Genomic DNA, 21,857 nt, shown 5'->3' with positions numbered 1-21,857 from the left:
CGTTTTTTGTTATATGGCAGAGTATTTATTTTATATATAACAGTTTTTAAAAAGGGTATTTAAGCAAAACCATTATAAACGGGGTTACACGTGTGCAGTGAGGTAACATTACATTTTAGATGCCTTATGTCTAATTAACAGAGTTGCTTTCCTGTGAAAATGAATCGTAACATGCACTCTATCCGGAAGAAAATAATGTTTTCATTGAATTGACATCTGGCCATCCACCATTTTAAACAGAACAATATCGAAATAAGTTCCGTTTTTCTGCAGGGAAGAGCTCAAAATACATACTATAGATAAACCATGTTAAAAACACCTTAGAAATATAAATAAAGGCTAAAGATTACTTCTTATAACAAATATTGTAATTCTGAAATACCTCACTTAATATTTTATCAGTACACATGATTAACCATGTATGTTAACATCCAAAGGAATTACCAAAGAAACCGGCATCCCACATCCATTGGCAGTTTCCTCCATTCGCCTGCTGTTTATGAAAAGAGTGGAGATGTCTAAGGATTCGTTATGCACATTTCGAAGCTGTACATGCCTATATCCTGCAAATAAAAAAATAAAAATATGCAGAATATTGTTAGGTGTGGCTCGAGCTGTGTACAAAGCACTGACATAGAACAAACACAAACCTCTAAAATAACAAAACAATGTACTTTTTATATTTGTTTATCATTGTTTTTATAAAGCACAAGCCTAATTCATTTTAAGATGGCCCAAGTTTCCTGCCAACACAAGCTTTTACATCTGGTGGATCCGCTTACTAAGATTTTAGAGCACGCAGAACAAGCCAAGGAATCCATGCATCCAGGAGACTGAGGGCCTGTTTTAGAGTTTGCTGGATGGGTTACTTCTTCTCCAACATGACAGTCGTCTCATCTGACTTGTAGGAAGTGCCATAGGAAGCAGTCCACTTTTAATAAGGTGGATGGGACAGCAGTCGAGTTTATGATGAAAAAAACATCCTCAAAACTATAAATCAGGCTCTATGACTTGCCCAGGTGGGCTCAATGAGCTTTCTATTTTTCTAGTAAAGCCAATGACGTTATTTCCGTAAAGGACACAGCTTTATGTAGTGCAGGAAACAGAAAATAAGACAGAAGAGTAAAGTAAAGACCAAATAGATCTCAACAGTTGCCACGTGACCCAAAGGATGAAATAATGTCACCTAAAAATCCTCTAAGACGAGCTGGGTGGGGTACAATGACTTGGGCTCCTTGTGAGATGAAATCTTATATGAGAATCTTCAACTCTCTGTGTAGCAGTAGTGGCATGCACACACTTCACCCCGCTGAGCAGCCGATCTAAAGAGATAATTTCACTGGGACTCGCACGGAAGTCAACTGTACAGTTCTTTGCCAGTTTCTGTTATCAGACTGGCCTCACAGCAGTGATGGACAACTTACTTACCTTCGGTAACGCCTTATTTGGTAGAGACTATATCTAGCTGCAGATTCCTTACCTTTGAAATCTCCCCAAGCGTCAGACTGAATCTGGAAGATTTTTCATGAGCAGCACCACTTCACACCAGTAGGTGTCGATCGGCTCTGTGTCGGTCATCGGTGTCGTCGGCACCGGAAATTACATTGCCGTTCCTTTATAGGTGCCACCCAGGTGTGCTGACGTCAGTTTCCTTTCACGACTTTCCACGCTAAAAGCGCAGAGCCATGAAGAACACTGACCACCCTTGAGTCAAAACTAGAGCCCAGAAAGGGAAGTCCCTACCCCTAGATATTCGTTCGCAGAGCGGACAGGATGGGTGGGTCATTTAGGAATCTGCAGCCAGATCTAGTCTCTACCAGATTAGGTGTTACCAAAGGTAAGTAACTTGTCCATCTGATAGAGACATCTAGCTTCAGATTCCTTACTTTTGAATAGATACCCAAAGCAAAACCAATCCTGGAGGTGGGTCGGCGAAACAATTTAAAACGAGAAAGTCCAGCAGGAGCAAATGGGCAATGTACCCATACAGGCCTGACTGCTCAGGCAGTACTGCTTAATAAACATGTGCAAAGATGCCCACATTGCTGCCTGGCAGATGTCCAGGACTGGAACTCTGTGTGCTAATGAAGTGGTCACAGCTTTCCCTCTGGTTCAATGAGCTTGCAAGACCTCAGGGATTGCTTTTTGGCCAGTGCATAGCAGATTTTGATGCAGAGCAAGACCCAAAAAGAGATGGTTGCTTCTGCACCGCCTGGCGTTTCGTTGTACCCACATACCCCATGAAGAGCTGTACGTCCAGCTGGAACTCTTCTGATCAATCTAGGTAGAAAACCAACACTCTTTTTGGGTCCAGCTGGTGGAGTCTCTCCTCTTCCTTAGAAGGGTGTGGGAGTGCATAAAAAGGAGGCAAGGTGACGGATTGGCCTAAAAGAAAAGGCGTAGCTACTTTAGCAGAAAAGAGGCCCACTTTGTCAGGATAGATAAAGAGGTAGGGCTGCTCAGGTGATAAGGACTGCAGTTCACTCGCTATGCGGGCAGATGCAATTGCCACAAGGAAGACAGCTTTCAATGTGAGATGCATGAGGGCACAGTTTTGAAGAGCCTTGAAATAAGTGCATATCAAAAAGGTCAGAACCAAATTAAGATCCCACTGGGGCATAATGAATTGCGAAGGAGGGAAGAAATAAGTAAGACCTTGGAGGAACCTGTGTGCAATAGGAGACTTAAAGGGTTTTGATCAGGCTACTGCAAACAAGCAGAAATGGCAGATAGAGTACCTAATGCAGAGCCCTGCTGGGCAAGGGAAAGAATGAATCGTAGAACCTTAGAAAGAGGGTCAGAAAGAGGATCGACAGACTTGTCTGTGCACCATTCCAAAAATGTCTTCCAAAAACAGGAGTATACCATTTTGGTGGATTGACGCTTGGCACGCAAGATGATGTTACAGACTTCGGGAGGAAGGTCAAAAGCTGTCAAATGCCGCAGCTCAATCTCCACGCAAGAAGGCGGATGGTGGACAGGTTCAGGTGAAGAACCCTCCCCTGCTGTTGTGACAGAAGATCTTCCCAGAGGAGCCGTCTGATGGGAGTGTTGATGGTCAAGCTCAGCAGCTCAGGATATCAGACTCTCCGTACCAAACCAGAGCCACAAGGATTTCTTGGTCCTGGTCATTCCTGATCTTCTTGAGCACTCTGGGCAGGAGTGATATGGGCAGAAAGGCGTACAGGAGGCCTGAATTCCACAAAAGACGAAAAGGGTCTCTGAGCGAGAGCCGCCTTGGAAACTCCAGAGTGCAAAACTGCTGACATTGTGCGTACCCGGTTGAGACGAAAAGATCTAACCAAGACTCTCCCCCACTGCTGAAAGAGTCCTTGAGCCACCACCGGATTGAGACGCCATTCATGATTCGCTAGGCATTGTTGTCTGAGTCTGTCTGCTCTGGAGTTCAGTGAGCCTACCAGATGTTGAACCAACAGGGATATGCCCTGTTGTTCCAGTCACGTCCAGAGGCATAAAGCCTATTGACAAAGGGTCCACAACCCCACCACTCCTTGTTTGTTGCAGTACCACATGGTGGTGGTGTTGCCCTGCTCAAGCTTTCCCTTGATGGACGGTAGAGAGACTTTGAGTGTCAGTCAGATCCCTCAGAGCTCCAGCATTTTGATGTGGAATCCTGCTTCTGTCGAAGACCAGAGTCCTCTGATCTTCACCTCTCCCAGATGGCCAGCCTGTCACCACTGTCAGATCTGGTTGGAGAGGGCATAGGGATCTGCCTCTGACCCAACAGCTGTTCGTTAGCCACCACTGCAGATCTTTTGCAGCTCCCTCCAAGATTTGGACCATGTCGGAGAGATTCCTCTGATGCTACTCCCACTGGAACTTCAGGTCCTTCTACAGAGTCCACATCTGCCATCTAGCACGTGTCACCAGCAGGATTCAGGAGACCATGAGTACCAACTGCCTCAGAGTCAGTCTCACCGAAATCTAGGAAAGAGACTGGTACATTGATATCATAGCCTGAATATCCCGTTCGGGAGGATACGCCCAAAAATGCACTGTTTCAAGAACAGTTCCAATAAAAGGGAGCGTCTGAAATGGAGTCAGGTGTGACTTAAGCACCTTTATAGTGAACCTGGCAACTGTAGGATGTTCACAGTAGTCTAGAGGTGGAAGAAGACAGCCTGGGGTGAGCCTCCCTTCAACAGCCAGTCGTCGAGATAGAGGAAGACTGGAACCACTGATCTCTGCAGATGAGCTGCAACCATCGCCATCACCTTGGTGAACACCCAAGGACGTTGGTAAGGCCAAAGGGAAGCATGGTGAACTGAAAGTGGCCCTTCATAAACTGCAGTTAACGTCTGTGGGCAGGCAGGATGGGGATGTGGAAATAATCCAACACTACCATCCAATCTCCTGGGTCCAGCGCATTCAAAATCTGAGCCAATGTGAGCATTCTGAACTTCTCCTTCTTGAGGAATAGATTGAGGACTCGAAGGTCTAAAATAGGGCAAAGACACTTGTCCTTTTTGGGTACCTGAAAGTAGCAAGAATAACAACCACAGCTTAATTCTGGCACAGGAACCCTCTCTGTAGCTCCCTTGGTCAAGAGAGACACAACTTCCTCGAGGAGACGAGACAGATGATCCTCCGTCATCCAGTTGCAAGATGGTGGCATGAAGGGAAGGGTAGTCTCGAAGGGGAGGGAGCAGCCCCTTCAGATGATCTGCAAAACCCACCTGAAGCTACAGACTGCAAGCGGGGCAGGTGATGGTGAATCGCCAACACAAGGTCAGTGGGTCCTGCACCTGCGTCCGCACAGAAGCTGGGCAGCATGTGCAGCTGGATGGGAATTGGTGTAGTTCAAAGCTCCTTTGTAGCCATAAAAGGCAGATTGGGAAGAGTGGGGGACTAACACGAGGCCCAAGAACCTGACCATAGCCTGAGAATCCCTGAAGCGCTTGAGCGTAAAATCTGCCTTGTCTCCAAGGAGATGGGTGCCATCGAATGGGCATGTCCATAAGAGAAGCCTGAACATCTCCTGAAATCCAGACACTGTGGAAATAACGGCCAAAAAGGCATGTGGTGTCCAGGGGCCTCAAGGCCATGCTGGCGAAAGAAAACATATTTTTCCCAAATGAGTCCAGCCTTCTCAGGGGAGCGATTGGGAACGTGCCATGGGAAGTCAAGGCTTGGACCACCAAGCTCTCAGGGTGGGGTTCCCAGGTGCGGCTATTCACCTGAGGCCCTGTGAGGGTTTGGACCACCTATCCAAAAGGACACCTGTGAGGGCATCATTTAACAGGAGCAGAGGATTGGATGTGGAAGCTCCCTGTTGCAGCACCTTAGTCAACAGATTATTCTTGACTGCCACCAAGGATAGAAGAAAGCCCAGGACCTCAGCCCCCCTTCTCACCACCATTGTGGAAGAGGCTCCCTTATCCACTGCCACGGTAGGGGGAGAAAGCATACCAGTATTTGGAGATGTGTCCAGTCCACTGGCTTCACTAAAGTCCTCAGGCCAGTCTGTTTCCTTTTCATTGGGCTGGTATTCCAAGGGGTCGAGCGACCCTCCTAGTCTTTCCCAAGGCCTAGCCGAGCAGAATATGGCTCATGATTTGATCAAAGGGGCAAAGCTCCTGCTGACATCAGAGTCGGGGGACGCCCATCCGGCTACATGTTGGAGTCAGGGATAACAATGGGGATGGTGCCTCCGGTGGGTGCCGGCATCAAGGCCGGCGCCAGGGAAGGTCGAGGTGGTTCGACCCGCATCAGTCCGGATCCAGGACTGGATCCCTGGGAGTCAATTAGCACTGAGGCCGAAGCTGCCAGCACAGAACCCGATGGGGCCCCCTCTGACCCGTGGGCCCAAACGCCTGGCGTCAGGGTGAGACTGCCCAAAAATGAGGCACATGGCCTCATAAATTTCTTTTAGCCCGGTAGGGGTCACTACGGCTCTCAGAAACTGAGTGAGCCACGCAGTCTGCCCAGGCGCAATCTCCGAAGAGCGAGGTCTAGAATAACAACGCTCCCACGTTGCGTCGGCTGACGGACGAGGAGAAGTTGAAGATTGCTTTGACTCCTTGCTCTTCCTCTTGTGCCTCGACTTACCCAATCATCCCGACGACTCGGAGTGGGATGGGGACGACTTTGGTCTCTGTGACCGGTTTCAGGATTGTCCTCTCAACTGGAACTTCATCTTGAGTGGAGTTGCATGCCATTGGCTTTAGGGACCGCTCCCTCAAAGCCTTCGGATGAATGGGCCAGCACCTGGAGCACAATTCTGGGTCATCGTCATACTCCAGGCACCAAAAAAAGATGAGGTGCAGATCCCTCACCAACACTGCCCGACGACAAGATCTGCAGACCTTAAAATCCATCTAACATGGCGACATCTCAACACACTGGGAGGTAATATCCTCAAAAAGTTAATAAAAAGGCCAGCCAAAAAACAACTGAGGGGGTAGCTCTTCTCTTGGATTAGAGCTGGTTCGGGCAGAAAGAAAAGAACTGACGTCGGCATGCCTATATAGGAACCACACTGTCATTCCTGGCACAGAGGATGCTGACAACGGACATGGAGTTGATCGACGCCACCTACTGGTGCGCAGGGGTACTGCTCACGAAAAATCTTCAGGATCCAGCCTGACTCCTGGGGAGAATTCCATGGTCAGGAATCTGCAGCTAGAAGTCGCTGTCAGATATGTGGTTAATCAAATGAGCCCATCTTACTCTTCAAAAATACTTTGATTAATCTATGAAGATCCTGTGTGCCCACATGAAATTCCAAGCCCAACAACTGAATGATGGTCAAACTCCCAGCATTTCAAAATATGTTCAGGTAATCATCCACTGTCATTATGCATGTGACAGCAGACTGCTAGAACAGGGAAAGGACTATGTAGATTCTTAGTGCCTAGCAGTGAAGGCCTCAAAAGATGTGTTTCTCTTTTCAAGTACTGAGGCCTACATTGCTGACATCCTGGTCATCATAGCCTCCAGTCTGTCTTCAAAGATGGCAACCTTAGTCTAAATAGAACCTCCCCACAGATGCCAATAAAATTGTCTCCTCTCTGGTACAGTTGGCTGAGTCATCGCCAATGCCGCTTACTACGCCAGTAGACCAAGTGTTAGAAAGCACACAAAGGCTACAGTACAGCCCCATTGACATCAGAGTCCTGAGCCACCTTGTTCAATTTAATCACTGCTGCAGAAGATCACATGTTTTGTAGTTCTATGTGCTCTCTATATTAGGTACAGAGACCATGTGTACCCAGAGATTGTATCTTACTAACTCTTCACACACAGTTTGGATAAGCAGCATTGCACACTCTCAAAGTACGAGGGGGTATGTTGGAGCTACCCATGATCGCCTCCAGGCAGATTTAAAGCCCACCACCCTAAAGTTTCCTGTTAGTACAACCAAATTCCAGTGCAGGATTGCAGTGGGACCAGCAAATCTCACTCTGTAGGATTTTACTACTTGTGAGGCTTCTCCTCTTGCAGCCATGTGTATCGAGACACTACAGTGGGCTTCTAGCAATGGGGATGGGGTGGACATAGGGTGAAAGGAGATGTTGAGCTGAGGCATGAGATCAGAGTTGAACTGAGCATTAAAGTTGAGGAGCATGGGTAAAAAGATTGTTCCTTGTAGAATGACACATGGCACATGAATAGTTTTGAGGAAAGTGATTGGTTTGATAGGTAGGACTGGAACCATTCGAGAAAATTCCCATGTACTGCATCCTTTTTTTAAGCGTGTCAGTGAAAATACTGTTGTTTATATTATCAATGGCTGCTGGCCTATGTAATAGAATAAACAAGGAGGGGTCAGCTGTTGTCAAATTTTCTCATTATACTGTCAATACTCTTACACTTTGCCCAAGTCTAAAACAAAATTGATGTGGTCCAAGTAAACCATGATTCTGAATGAGGTTCTTCAGTTGTGATGGTACACAGTTTTCAATGATCTTGGTTAAGAAAGGGTGTTCTGAGATAGGTCTGTAATTTACAAGTTCTTTACTGTGTTTTATTTTTTTTTAGTTTCAACTTGAGGTCAATACACCTGCATACATGCACATTTTTCTTACTGAATGCATAAATTGTTTGATGGAAACCAGAGGCTAAAAACCCCAACTGTGATAGTAAAATCACTGGACAGGCTCAACAAAGCTCTAACGCACTGAGTCTTAAGAAACGCAGTTGATAGTGATCCTCATATGTGCTCGTCTGGGGACTGAGCAGCTACCATCAATGAGGCCTGTAACTTCATTAAGACCCACGGGTATGGAAAAAACTGTAGGAGGGACAGTCCAGTAGACAAGACCCACGGCAGAGGCACTTCCATGAGATTGAGGACTGAGAGCAAACCAAGAAGCAACAGGGCTACTCTGGTGCTTTTTGGGCTGAGACAGATGATAACAATGACTAGGTGGAGGGGTACTGTGTAGTGCCTATGAAAATCCTGAAGAAAAATCAGGCTTGGGGAAAATGAAAGTGAGTGCCCAGGTCATGGCACACCCTCAATAGGCCCAAAGAGCTAAAAAAAAAAAAACACCTCCCTGACGCAAATATCAGGACACAGAACTGAGGGGGTTCATCAGTGAGTGTGATGGGCCCTGGAATGACTGCATGGGCCAACGCTGTCCCACTGTTGTGCCTTCTGGGAGGCGTAATGGGTCTCCGAGAGAAGTGAGTAACAGCTGGTGATACTTGCTATCTTGTCCTCCTCCAATATGATGTCCAGGAGGCTGATGGGCCATTTTGGAGATACAAGACAATGACTTCGCAGGGTTAGCTAAATCCTACCAGTGACCCCGATACCCAGGGACCTCCTTCAGAGATATAGGCTGCATAACTTGACACTGATCTGTTTGCTGGCCTTGCCGGGGATTCTGGGAAGAAAGGCATATCTGTCTGGTTGTATGCCCATGTAGGGAGGAAAGGAGTTGTTTATATATTTTAGGCACTGTCTTTTATGGGTACAGAGATGGAGAAGCCAGAGAGGGCCGGAGTGGTGGGGGAGATCAAGGCAAGGTAGTTAACAGGTCACATGCCCATGAAATGGGACTCCATAAGACCATGTTTTTTTTACCTTGAACGTTCGGGGTGGGCGGGTTAAATGTCTATGTCACAAGAAGGAGGGTGTGTTTCTATCTTAGAGGAGATGCCACCCAAGTAGCATGTCTACAGAAATCCATCTCATTAGGAAAAAAACTGAGAAAATACTTTAAAGTGGGGGGGCTGCCTCTGACTGAAAATACATATGTCGTAATCAGTGGGTTGGGGCTCTGGGTGGCACATGAGCCTCCTGCAAAACATGCAGGCTGAGACACCCCAGGAAGCCAGCAATGCCTCGTAAAAAGGCAATAGGGCTGTGATGGCACTCATCATGGCTATACTTCATAGAACGTTCCCAGGGTCAGCCAGAGGCCACTAGTGTTTTACATTACTAAATCCTATCATTGCACACATCTGACAATACCGACGGCGTAGCTTATTGTCCACATAATCACAACTTCATCACAGATGTCTTAATGGATTACGTAAAAAATGCTTTCAAGTGAATCAGCCTACCAAAAGAGCTCTTGAGATAGAAAGCAGATAACAATATCAACAAATAAGGGTTTTCTATGATGCCGATTCAAAAATTTTTGCCAATAGATATGTCAGCTGAACTAATAAATAAAAAAGAACGTGCTGACCATAAAATTTACTTATGTTACCTCGCTTCAGGGCTCTCAGCGGAACGATTCTTTGAGCAGTGACGGCGGAGCTGTTGTTCTCCACAACAGCAAAACGCAGGAAAACGAGGTCTTCAAAATAAACCCGAAACAGAAACTGCTCGTTCCACATGGGGTTCAGTGTGTTGCGATGGATGGGCTTCGTGCGGAAGTGGCAGCTGTCCAGGGGCATTCCTAGGACATCAATTTCAATGCACGGGCTACCAGTGCTGTTGCTCGGGCATACGTTCTGTCCGGAAATGACCTGAAACAAAAAAACAGCAAGTAACCACAGGGTGTTTTATTTAGGTTCACCATAAATCTCCATACACGTCAGTCCCCTCAAAGTCTATTTTTCCGTATTCAGTGTATTTACATTTTGGGCTAGAATCACGAAGAATTACACAAATCTACGAGTCGTGCCTTTCTCCTAGGATTTGCATGGATTTCCGCCTCTCGGGAGATTTGTAAAACACCTCAGGACTCTTTAAGCATATAAACTATTACAATACAGACACTTAGTGTAAGGAGGATTTGTACAGCGTTTCTTGTCTTCCGTGGTGTATCCAGGCGCTGTACCAGAAAATAAACCGGTTCATTTCCCGCTGGAGGAAATTCCACCCTTTAACCTTGCGTTTAAATTGATAACAACTTAACTTTTTTTTTTTAGTTGTGTAGAAGCCCCTTTCTGCATGCCGCAATGAAACAAAGTAACTTTTGGGTGCGACTTAAACAGTTTCAACAAATGCTCAAGCCTTTCCTGGCATTAAACTTTAGGGACATAAAAAGGACGTTAAAGTCCCTCCCTAACCATCCCCTAGAATTTTTTTTTTTCCACCTAACCGCTAGTCGTAGTATTAAACAAATCTCCACGCAGTCAGACTATGACAGAAAATAGGCCCCATCCTGGTAGGATGATGCCTCCACAGCGACTTAACCAAAAACTGGGAGCTCTTAGATAAAATATCTTACTGGACAAAGCAGGGATTAGTCACTCTGGTGGTATCATCCTACCAGGATGTGGACAGGTGCCGATGATGAAGCATGCCACAAGCAGTGGGTGAGACGTCTATTCCAATTCTTTTGGATGATTAAAGGGAAACTGTACCATTGGATCTTATCTTTATATGTGCCCCCCTACCTTCGAGTCTAGTTACGGTTTTGTGTTTATGAGTTTACTTAGGAGAATGTAACTAGGAGATTCTCTCTCGCTCTCTGGTGTGTTTCATATATTGTTTTATGAACATAACAGCAGTCCTCAATTAAAATACATACAAGCATGACATACAGGGGTGTAATTAGAAATGCACTTCATTGAGTGCAGACTACAAAAAAAAACAAATTGTGAAATAGATGTAGTCAGATAAATCTTAAAAAACGACATTCCAAAGGAATTTACAACACCATCAGCAGAAGACAGGAATTGCTTAGTAGGAAGAGCTGCTAAAAAGCATCCCGCTATCTCATCAGACTTTAAACAGAAAGGTGACACCAAAGTAATAAAGTAAAAAAACACTGGCACTGCAGAGAACTACACTGTGTGTGGATGTGCTCTTTCTGAAAGAGCAAAATGCAGTCATTCAAAGTGCAGTTATCCAGTGGCAGAAGTGGGCTGATTAACTGCCCCGTGTTGTATACTGTAGTAGGCAAAAGTAAAATCTGAATGACACACCAACAGACCAATGGAAGAAGAAAGATGGCTGTAAGCCCCTTTAAATAAATATATTATTATACATATATTTAAAAACAAAAATCAAACAGTCTTGGAACAAAGACCTAAAAACTGACCCCTGTTTGCACATCAGAGCAATTCTGAACTGGTAAATACATGCCGTATAAGTGTTTTGCACAGTATAGAGGACTGTATGGATTTGAGCTTGCATCAGGCAATGTTTGTTTCAATATCAGGGGAAATCAACAGTACAACCTGTCCCAAAAGACCCACAGCCAACAAAATAGTCCCACACACTGACCTGTCAGACCAGCCCACCGGGCTCTGCCTGATTGCCCTAAAAGACAGTTCGACCCTCAATTTGCAATATTTGTGGATTTTACGATGGACAAAGCTGCATCTGCGGGTCTATAAATGTTTGTTAGTCCTGAATTTGTGAATCGGAGCATCCCTGGAACTTGCACTCCCAGATCACTTTTTTGTTCTGCACCCCCAAGTCCATGTCAGTGGAGCTAACACGTGTGACTTTTGGCCTAGTGTTCACAGTGTGAAGCCCAAAGAACAAAATAGGCAAATACACTTTCTTTCACACTAAGTCTTCCTTCTCATAAAGACCCCAATGTATGTCAGTGCCACATTTCACTGGAATTCCCATATATGGTAAAATAAGCTCAAGATCAATGGCTGAAATAAGTATCCAAACCGAGGCAACCAAAGAATGCAAGCTGGAGCACAAGTGAAATCAGTAACACTGTATTTATCTTGAACACAACCTTTTACTAAACAAGACAAATACAGAGAGAGAAAACTCATCACGTGATCCATTATCAGCTACTAATAAAAACAAATGCTCAAAAGTACACAAAATATGATACATAATCAACATTTGAAACACAACAGTGAACACCATTTAGATGAAAGAAGAGGTTGTCTGCTCTCGAGACCAGTCACCTCTAAATTCACTGCTTTGGTCATTGATGAATTGTGCTTCGGTTAACAATTTCACTGAGATTCAAGTTCTGCAGATGACAAAGGCCACCTGAGGTGCAAAACAAAAGTTGTCACATACCCGTTAAACGAAGTTACAAGGGTTACCCCAGGAAAAACCCAAATCTTGGAGTGGAAAAGCTTATGGCTAGTAACCTACCTGAACATAAAATAAAACATAAATCACTAGCACTGGTTCTGCTGCCTGGCAGCTCTGCTTGCAAGATCTTTCCAAAGACAGGAGGGCACCCATTCAAAGTGTCTGGTTTGTGAATATCCCAGTTAATATTCTTTGGCGCTTTGTGGCACCCTCCCATTCATGCTTGGCAACGGACTGTACTGAAATCGCAGACACTCCTTTCAAGGAGCTTACCCTACAGCCGTGCAAATCTAGAGTTCCTTCACCAGATGCTACCTGGATTCTTACTTTTTGAAACACAGCAAATGAAGTCTGTACCGAGGCCCCATGTTTTAGTCAAATGAGGATATGATCCTTGAGCCTGGTACTCCAACTACAATGACCCTGGTTTCCAGATAGTACTCCTCCTTTTAGGTCTAAACCTACCAGACAGCACAGCTGTTCATTTGGAAAGACGGAATAAGCTAAAAGCTTACCTAAGAATGTATTCCACCCACTGCTTACCATTGAATTTGTAACTTACATGTGGTTGCTTCTTATTTATCTGTTTTAGACCATCCAGCATGTCTTTGTCCCTCCCGTAGCGCACCTCATCATTATCACCTTTTTGACTGCCTTCTTCTATGAGTGCTTGCTTTCTAGGAACTCTCTTTAATTTTCCGTGAGACACTTCATGCACATTTTCTATTATTTTTATTGTATAATAGTTCAGGAAGCAGTACACATGCTGTATTTCTTTTAAAAGGTTTCCTGGCTGCTATCTTTCTTCATGACTGATTCTTCTCATCCGTGGCACTAAGCGTTCATGAATCATGCATGTCAGTGAGGACCAATGTTCTCTTTATGAGCTTTTATATTTTGGTCAGTGCTCTTTACCAATAGCATGACTTAAACAACCCCCTTTCTCAATTTCACACCCATGCTGTAGGTGCTGGAAGTAGGAAAGAGGGGTTCAGAAGCACCCCCAAAACAACAATGCTGGAGTTCACACATCGAATGAGCAATAAAGAGGCCTTACATTTTGTTTTTATCTTGTCACATCTGCTGTGTGTTCAAAGACATAGGTCAAATGCCAGGCTATGTCTTCTCACAAATTGCTGTTTATTCCTTTTAAAGTGACTAGGTGTTTACTTAGTTTTCTCTGGCTTCAAAGTGATAGGATTTATGTGACAAACTTGCTGGGTACTGGCAAAGATACAGCTTAATTTTTTTGTAATTCTAAAGTGTGGTATAAACACAAACTTTCATACGAATCAATGCACTTGGTGATGTAGATTACTTCACATGATTTGTGCTCTGTATAGTTTTATCAGTGAAATGTATGTCTATGCAAATTTAGAGGTCATTTCAATGGAACATGTTGTATCTATAAAAGGCAGTGCACTACCACAGAATACTTTATTCATGTATTTACGACAACATGCTTCAAAATGTACCACCAAAAACGTAATACATCCTTACCAAGCTCCTGCTGAATACATCTGCTACACTTGTTTTTGTGTGACACAAGGACTTTTCACAATCGCTACAATTTTAGTAATGCAACATTAATGGCAGCACCGCCACTCTGAAAGTTGTCCCAGTACCACTGGCGCATGACAATTACAAATTTCCATTCACACATTAAACTCTGTTGATATGCTTCTTCTCAAGTATCTTGTTTCTAAGCAGATGTTGAAGGAAGCAGCGTACTGTAATTTTAATAGCATTTGCACAAATATCTGTTGCACACCTCTCAGCTTTTAGTGCAGTAGAGTATTAACACACAAGTGCTGAAAAAGACTAGTCTTAGTCAGTGAAGCATATATACAGATTCCTGTATTATTTGTAATTACATCTCAACAAAACATTATAACAGATTTTAACAGATCCTCTGAAAACATGGTCGGGACATGGAGAACATATTAGAAGAATCTAAAGCTACATAGTAATATTATCAAAAGCAATAAAGGAAATGTGTACAAGGACACTACAAACGAAAAGCAGAAGAACCACCCAATATGCTACTTATACCAACCACAATTACAATTCAAGTCTAGACGAAGAAGAGTTTTTTCATAGCAATTGCTACCTACTGAGTTGTTGCTTACAGACAAGAGACTAAAGGAATAATGAGATTGTAAAGCCTAACATTCTACTTCATTTCAATTACCAAATTACTTCATTTACACATGTGACTCGCTAAAGGTAGCGATGTTAAGCAGAGAAGGCTTACTCCAGGGTGTGGCAGAGGAACAGCGACTTGGATACAGTATAGCACAGTATTGCCAAATCTGTGTCTCTTCTAGAGACTATGGACATAATCTAGAGGGGAGTATGGGATGAAACCCTCAAAATAACTCCCAGCAGGGACGTCAGACTCATTACCAAAAAGTAAAAGAAACTGAGGTGGAAAAGCCTAATCAACCAATTAAAATCAAATCAATGGTGTAGGAGACTGTGGGAGTTCAAACTCTTTCCTATCTTCACTCCCAAAATAACTAGCAACCCTAGCCCAAGGCCAACTTACAAGCAATTACGCCTGGAAACTTGGAGGCAACCTTAAAAAAAACAAAATATCCATAAAGGAACTCCCAATACCGCAGGACCAAATAATGCTCACCATTCTAGAAAACAAGGTAAAGCAACATAACAGCATACAACTTACTCCCCCACAAGGAATGCCTGAGGCAATGAGGGAAGGGGCTCAACTGTCTCAGCCTTCCTTCCACAATGAAGAGTTTGAAGTGGCACTACGTACCGACCCCTCCACCTCCAATAGCGGGTGATACATTGGAAGAGCAACAAGAAACCTCCTAGTTCTATCGGGCAGTAACACAGCCAGTCGCTCCCCAATGCCCTTGTAGTGCTGCTACTCAAAGCCTCCAAGCCATAACGCTGAAGAAACCATTGCACTTAGGTCTCAACAGCCATAGGGCCAAAGAATCAGAGCACACAACTTTTGTTCTACCCAGACAGGAATCTAAGGGCCCCAAGATACTTCAAACCAAGGTAATATTCTAACATTGCTCCACACGATTCTGAACATTGAGCACACAAAATCCCAATACATCAAATCTGTACAATTCCTATCGAGACATGGCAAGCAGGATAAAGAACCTACATTGATAACATGGGCCTCACCCACAGTTACCACCCTTGTCCTGCTGAAAAAGGCCCATCTCCGGGAATGGGGAATCAAGGTAACAGAATACAGAAACAACATCAACCCCGTCCCCTTATCATGGAGCTCGGCTGAGAAGCACGGAAACAGGCAAGACTGCACCCTCCTCAGACCCACAGAAACAATAAATCCACATGCCTTCTTACAAGTCTCAAGAGGGGCATCCCTATATATCTTGCTTCAAGCACATCTACATTGCCAATGAAAAATCACCATAACTAAATAGGTGAATCACAAAAATATTTTGTCACCGTGCTACAAGGGGCCAAAACTTGGTCAGCATCTGCATACAAAGGATTCCCTATCAGCAGGAGCAGAGCTAGTGAAACTTGATCAAGTACGCCTAACTCTAGGCTCCGTCGCCTCCTTCTGGTCTTGGTTGTCATCAGCATTGTTAACACCTAGGGAAGACTGAAGTCCAAACTTCAAGAGGGGTGGGGGTTTGACCTGGGTCTGACAATATGCTCTTGGAACATCAGCGAACTGAAATCAACGTCAAATGACAGTGAGGTCATACATTACCTTCAACATTTTAATATAATTACCCTTCAGAAGACGTGCAGTTAAGTCAGTGCCGCAAATTGAATTCATCAAACTGTTCAACCCAACGAACAAAAGCAAGCTCAAAGGCAGACCAAAGGAAGACACCTCAACATAGGTCTCGTCCAAATTAGCCCTAAAAATCACCAAATTAGAATCAGCAGATTCCTGGCTACAAGGGTATTACTCGAAAATGTGCCCCAGATGCTGCCTTTTAAGCTTTTAATCATGAAATCTACATAAAACCAATTGAGAAAGCCAAAAAAACAACAGTCCACAACTTACAATCAGTCATCACAGCGACCGTAGCACATTACATGGACTCTTACCTACTAATTACTGGTGATTTAAACATGAATCTCCTAGCCACTCCCATACCCTGTGAGCTATTAACCACACATGCCTTTCACTGGAGGATACTCTTTCAAGTGAAACCAAAACACTTAAAAAACGATAATCTGGGCAAATCATTCTTAATACACTGTGCATTACATCACCAACTGAAAGACGACCTGCCACACCGTCCCACACAATGTACTGCAAGCTCAAAGTTGATTGTAGATTATTCAGTTGTGATCGGGCCATTGTTTTCCCTCATCAGCTCATTTACACTAGACCATCATACAGAAAGTGATAACTCATACAGTAGCCCAGATCCTATGAACCATACCCCACAGAAAGAACCTGAAGAGGTTATTTTGGAAGGACTCCATGCCAAACACAATTAAGTCAGTGCTCAAAGCATTTTATAGCTACTTCATCAGCCAACCTCCCAAACCCAATCAACACATGGGAGGCCTCAGTAACAACCATACTCGCCTGTCAAAAACTAGCAACCTGCAAAGGCCACCAATTCACCCTCAGTCCAAGCAAGGCCCCGCAGTCTTCCCCCACAATTGAGATCCCTAAAAAGGGCATTAAACAGGGAATTACAACTACTGGCCCGTAACCACTCAAAACTAATACATCATAGCAAAGGTCAGGGTGCTACGAAGAAAATACAAAAGCAAGCTCTGGTAGCTCAAGTATCACCACACCAAGATCTTTTAGGTCAAACTGCTTGCAGGTAGCAAAAGCTGTAACTCCAAAACTTTTTGGGGAATTATAAACAATCTCGAAAAAGGTCAAGTAGCTGCCAACAATTAGGAAGATGCCTGAATTTCACACCTTCGACCTCCGGAGCAGCCGAGGGCCCCCAGTATTACATCTGAGCCCTTCCACAAGCTTCTCTGCACCACTTCCACCACCTTGGGTACAGAATCAAGAATAGATCACATCATCAGCAAAAGTAAGGCAGACAGCGCACCCAGTCCCAATAGCCTTCCCCAGGCGCTATTCAGAGTCAACCCACCTACATGTGTAAAAGTTTTAACACTGCTTTACAACTAAGCGCTTACGAATGATCACATTCCAGACTCATGGCAAGGGGGCATCATGCATCCGATCTTTAAAAGGGGAGACCCTTTAATTCCAAAAAACTGCCAGCAAATATTTGTTGTTGGACAACAATGCAAAATATTATGGGGGACTCCTCCTAGAGAAGCTTGAGACCTGGGTTTCTGACAATCACATCATGCCAATAAATAAGACCGGATTCAGAAAAGGAATGGGCACCACCAACAACCTAATGGCCATTTCACTCATTACTGAGAAAACTAAATCAAGCCGCTTCCACTTCTCGGTTTGCTTTGTTTACTTTAAAGCGGTCTTTGACTCGATCCCAAGGGCATTCTTATGGGCACACTGGTTGCCCTTGGAATTCCACAACACCTTTTCAAGGCAATATCGGAGATACACACAAATATGTAGGTGCGCATAAAGGGTGGGGATGGCAGCACTGACTCTAGAAAAATTCCAACCACAGCTGCCGTGAAGCAAGATGCATACTTGCACCCCTTCTCGTTAACCTCTTTCTAGCTGGCCTGGCAACCTCCTTGAATGACCCTTTGGCCCATGCACCCAAATTAGGCGGAAAGCATTTGGGCAGCTTATTTTTATGTATAAGACGCCCTCCTTATAAGCCGTACAAAAATAGACCTTCACTGACAGTTAAACATGTTACATTCCTACTCTGTCAAGAATCACCTCGTGGTAAACCTACACAAGACTAAAACAATGATTATAGGGAACAAAATCAAAAAGGAGGGTGAGTGGTTCCTAAACCACAGCAAGGTTCCCAAACACATCTACATGTGCCTGGGTGTCCTAATTGACAACAGAGGATCCTTCCTGCCACACAAAAAGTACATCCTGAACAGGGCAGGCTCTCACCTTTATGATTTCATAAAATTAACAAAGCACCTGTCCAGATCCTCCTCAACGCCCCTCTTACAGGTAATCATGGCAAAACTGATCCCAACAATTTCATATTGGTCGGAAGCCCTGTATGGTAGGGATGCGCAGCTCCTTGATACCCTGGTCCTTTTTTTTACCCTCGGGGTATCCCCATCCCAAGTACGGCTGGAGTTTGAACTCATCAGCCAAAGAGCAATGTGCCAGGGGTCATCCGGAAAATTCTGTTATAGACTTCGCAGCTCAAAACCCGGCACGCTAAATGAACTCCTAAGGACAGAAATGCAGACCCAAGGAATGTCTCTAGCGACCAGGGTATACAATGATCAGAAAACTGCTCACCTAAAACTAAGTGGTCTATGGAACCAGGCAATTACTTTATCACCTTTAAAGATGTAGCAAACAAAGCCACGTGGCTTCTCTCCATCACAGACAAGAGTACGCTGGCAATGCGACCATACACCTACCTGGTTATAAACAGCTACAAGGCCTTGCACCTGCAACCCTATCTGGCAGATGGCCTCTCTTAAACAGTTAAATGGCAGCTCCTCATGTATTGACTCTGAGGTTGCCGACTCTAGACCTCGCCAGAGCTGGCTTAACCGGAACAGCAGGAAGAAATGTCAGTTACGTAACCATCACTGGGAAACCACTGAGCACATAACATGCACATGCCCTCCTCTCATGAAGGAGCATAGATACTGGATTAAATTAATCTTTATAACAAAAGGAATCCAAACAATTGGAAGACCTGTGACTGCATCCCTGCCAGTACATTAATCTCAGATTAGCTGCCCTCTTTGTTAAATTCTTGTCTCATGCAGCAAAGAGACTAAATGCCCAATCGGCACTGTTCTCCTAAAAACTATGAGCAAAGACGACCATTATACCATTATACCAATCTTGGCATTAGTCCCCTGAATTATAATGCATTCTTTTGTATCCCATTGCTGTGCTTTTATCTAAACATATTAAATCCTAGCAACTTTTTTTATGAATTGGTGGCAATACAAGTAGCTGTAATAGAATATCACTTACTTGTACTATTGTACAATTTTTTAGTGCAATTGCTTTATTAACAGTATGCTCTTCTGCATCCCTTTGCCTCCACGTTTTGCCCCAAAAATGTTAAAGTCTAGTGACTTAGTTTTACAAATCTTTTTGGTAAATCATGTAGCTCCACATGAGTCACACTGATAAGAATTATTGTACTATTTCTAATGCTTTTTGTATGCAAGGGTTTTTACTATCTGCTCATGTGCCTAATAATAATAATGATAATTATTATTATTATTATAACTAACAAGAATACTAACAATAATAATAATAATAATAATAATCATAATAATATTTGTTAGACTTGACATCCTTGGCGTGGTATTTCCCAAACTTCTTGCCTTCTTTCCCTTACTTTGGTGAACTTGTCTTTATTGATATTTAGACTCTGTGCACTTTATCCCTGTTAACCAGTGCTAAAGTGTTTGTGCTCTCTCCTTAAAACATGATTAAAACTGGACTACCCCTAATTGGCACATTTAGTTCACTTATAAGCACCTACGTGTACCCAGGCCCTGTAAATTAAATGCTATTATTTTGCTGCAGTACTCAATGTGCCACCAACTACTGTAGCCTCCTAAAATATGTCTGTAGTCCAGTTTATACACTGTCATTTCGACCTGGCAAAATAAACCTTTTGCCAGGGTTAAACCTTCCATTTTAATACTTCTAAATTAACCCTATGGTGAGCCCTTAACGTTCATAGGGTCAGGTGCATGGTATTTAAAAAATAGGACATATGTGTTTGAGTTTTACATGTCCTGGCAGTGAAAAGTTGTTTTGCAGTGGTGCAAGGCCTATGTCTCCCAAAGACTAACACTAGGTTATTTTATTACACTTAATAGGTGTTAAATTTAGATTGGGAGCAGATGCCATTATGGTGTTTACACTCAAATGAATTGTAATTTAAAATACTCCGAGTGGCAAAGTCGGATTTTAAGTTACTATTCTGAAAATGCCACTTTTAGAAAGCTGGCATTGTCTTGTCCTAACCAAACATGCCTGTCTTCCAGTGTCCTGTGTCACATGACTGAGAATGGCTCTGCTACTGGGGTTTGTGTATTGCTTCCAGACAGTAAGATAAAGGAAACCTAGGTGTAACAGGGAGAGGCTTTTTCTTACAGGACAGCCGGGGAGGAACTGCCCTCTGTCCTGATTACATTTCAAAGGGCTCTGCCTGCAGCACACACTAAGGAACCTAAAACCAGGCCTCTCCTACCCTTTGTTGCGCTACACAGTTTGCAGTCCTGACCAGGGGAAGGGGAAGACGTGAACTGAACCCGTAGGGGTAGGTCAGGGAATTCCCTCACACACAGGCTGACACCAGGTATAAAAATGGGGCCTTAAGATCCACTTTTCAGAACTCTCCTCGAACTGTGGAAGATTCAGAAGAAGGACTGTGCTGGTGACAGGACTGCCCTGCTGCTGGAAGGACTGCCTTGCTACCTGAAGATGGAATGTTGGACCTGTTTGCCTTGATCCTAGACTACCCAGAGTGACTCTAAGCGTCGGTTGGCTGACCTCGTGTGTGCGCTACAGGGACACCACAAACTTCAAGAGGTCTCCCTGCAGCCGCTTAGCTGACCAGCACCAATGGGAACTGCCAGAGCCCTGCTGATGGCTTCCGCTGGAGGGAGTCCTGATCCCCAAGAGGTGACTGTCCACAATGATCGAACCACACAAATCTCCAGCAATGACAGCTCTTTGCTATATGGCGAAGACAGTCCCCAGCGCTCAACATGCTCATTTGCAAAAAGCGTCCTTCTTACGGCCTTTTCCAACGTGAACAGAACTCGTCGCACCAGACTTTGGGAAGTACCTCTTCAGCAGGACTAACCTGGTTCCTGTATCTGATCTGTGCTCCATCACAATCAGCCTGAACTTGTGATTTTCCACTGGTCTAGTGCAACCAGATAACTGCAACTGGCGCTTTTTGCTTCTTTGCATTATATTCCCTGAAAAGTTTGAAATTCAATATCAATTTATTTAATACAATTTCTCTTTTACCAAATTGGTCTGGGATTTTTTGTTGTGTTGTGTTTTCACTTTATTACTGTTTATGTGCTGCATGGATACTGTTTATATATTGCCTGTAAGTTAAGCCTGACTGCTTGGTGCTAAACTACTAGAGGTTTAAGTACAGGTTAATTTAGTAACTTTTGTGGTTCACGCTGACAATGATTGTTGTTGTTGCCTGACTGCAGCTTACACCCCCCTAACCAATAACCCAATTTCTTACAGATCTCTACAGATGATCCACAACAAAAGACCTATGAAGGCTAAAACTTAAGCACTTACATTATAAAAAAGCCTGCAAAGACTGCAAAA

General features: G+C 44.0%; 1 protein-coding gene across 4 annotated transcripts in view; it reads right to left on the bottom strand.

The window, feature by feature from the left end:
* Positions 1-21,857, bottom strand: part of PLCE1 (phospholipase C epsilon 1) — an 848,028-nt gene that overhangs the window by 121,008 nt on the left and 705,163 nt on the right. For all 4 annotated transcript variants that reach the window (XM_069239847.1, XM_069239849.1, XM_069239848.1 and 1 more), the window contains 2 exons: positions 9,684-9,945; positions 445-563 (listed from right to left, as the gene is read on the bottom strand). In XM_069239847.1, coding sequence (XP_069095948.1) covers positions 445-563; positions 9,684-9,945 — 381 coding nt within the window. The remainder of the gene's footprint in view (positions 1-444; positions 564-9,683; positions 9,946-21,857) is intronic.

The sequence above is a fragment of the Pleurodeles waltl genome, chromosome 6 (genome assembly GCF_031143425.1).
Source record: "Pleurodeles waltl isolate 20211129_DDA chromosome 6, aPleWal1.hap1.20221129, whole genome shotgun sequence".
In the NCBI taxonomy this organism is placed as follows: domain Eukaryota; kingdom Metazoa; phylum Chordata; class Amphibia; order Caudata; family Salamandridae; genus Pleurodeles; species Pleurodeles waltl.
This window is presented reverse-complemented; position numbering and strand designations above follow the sequence as displayed.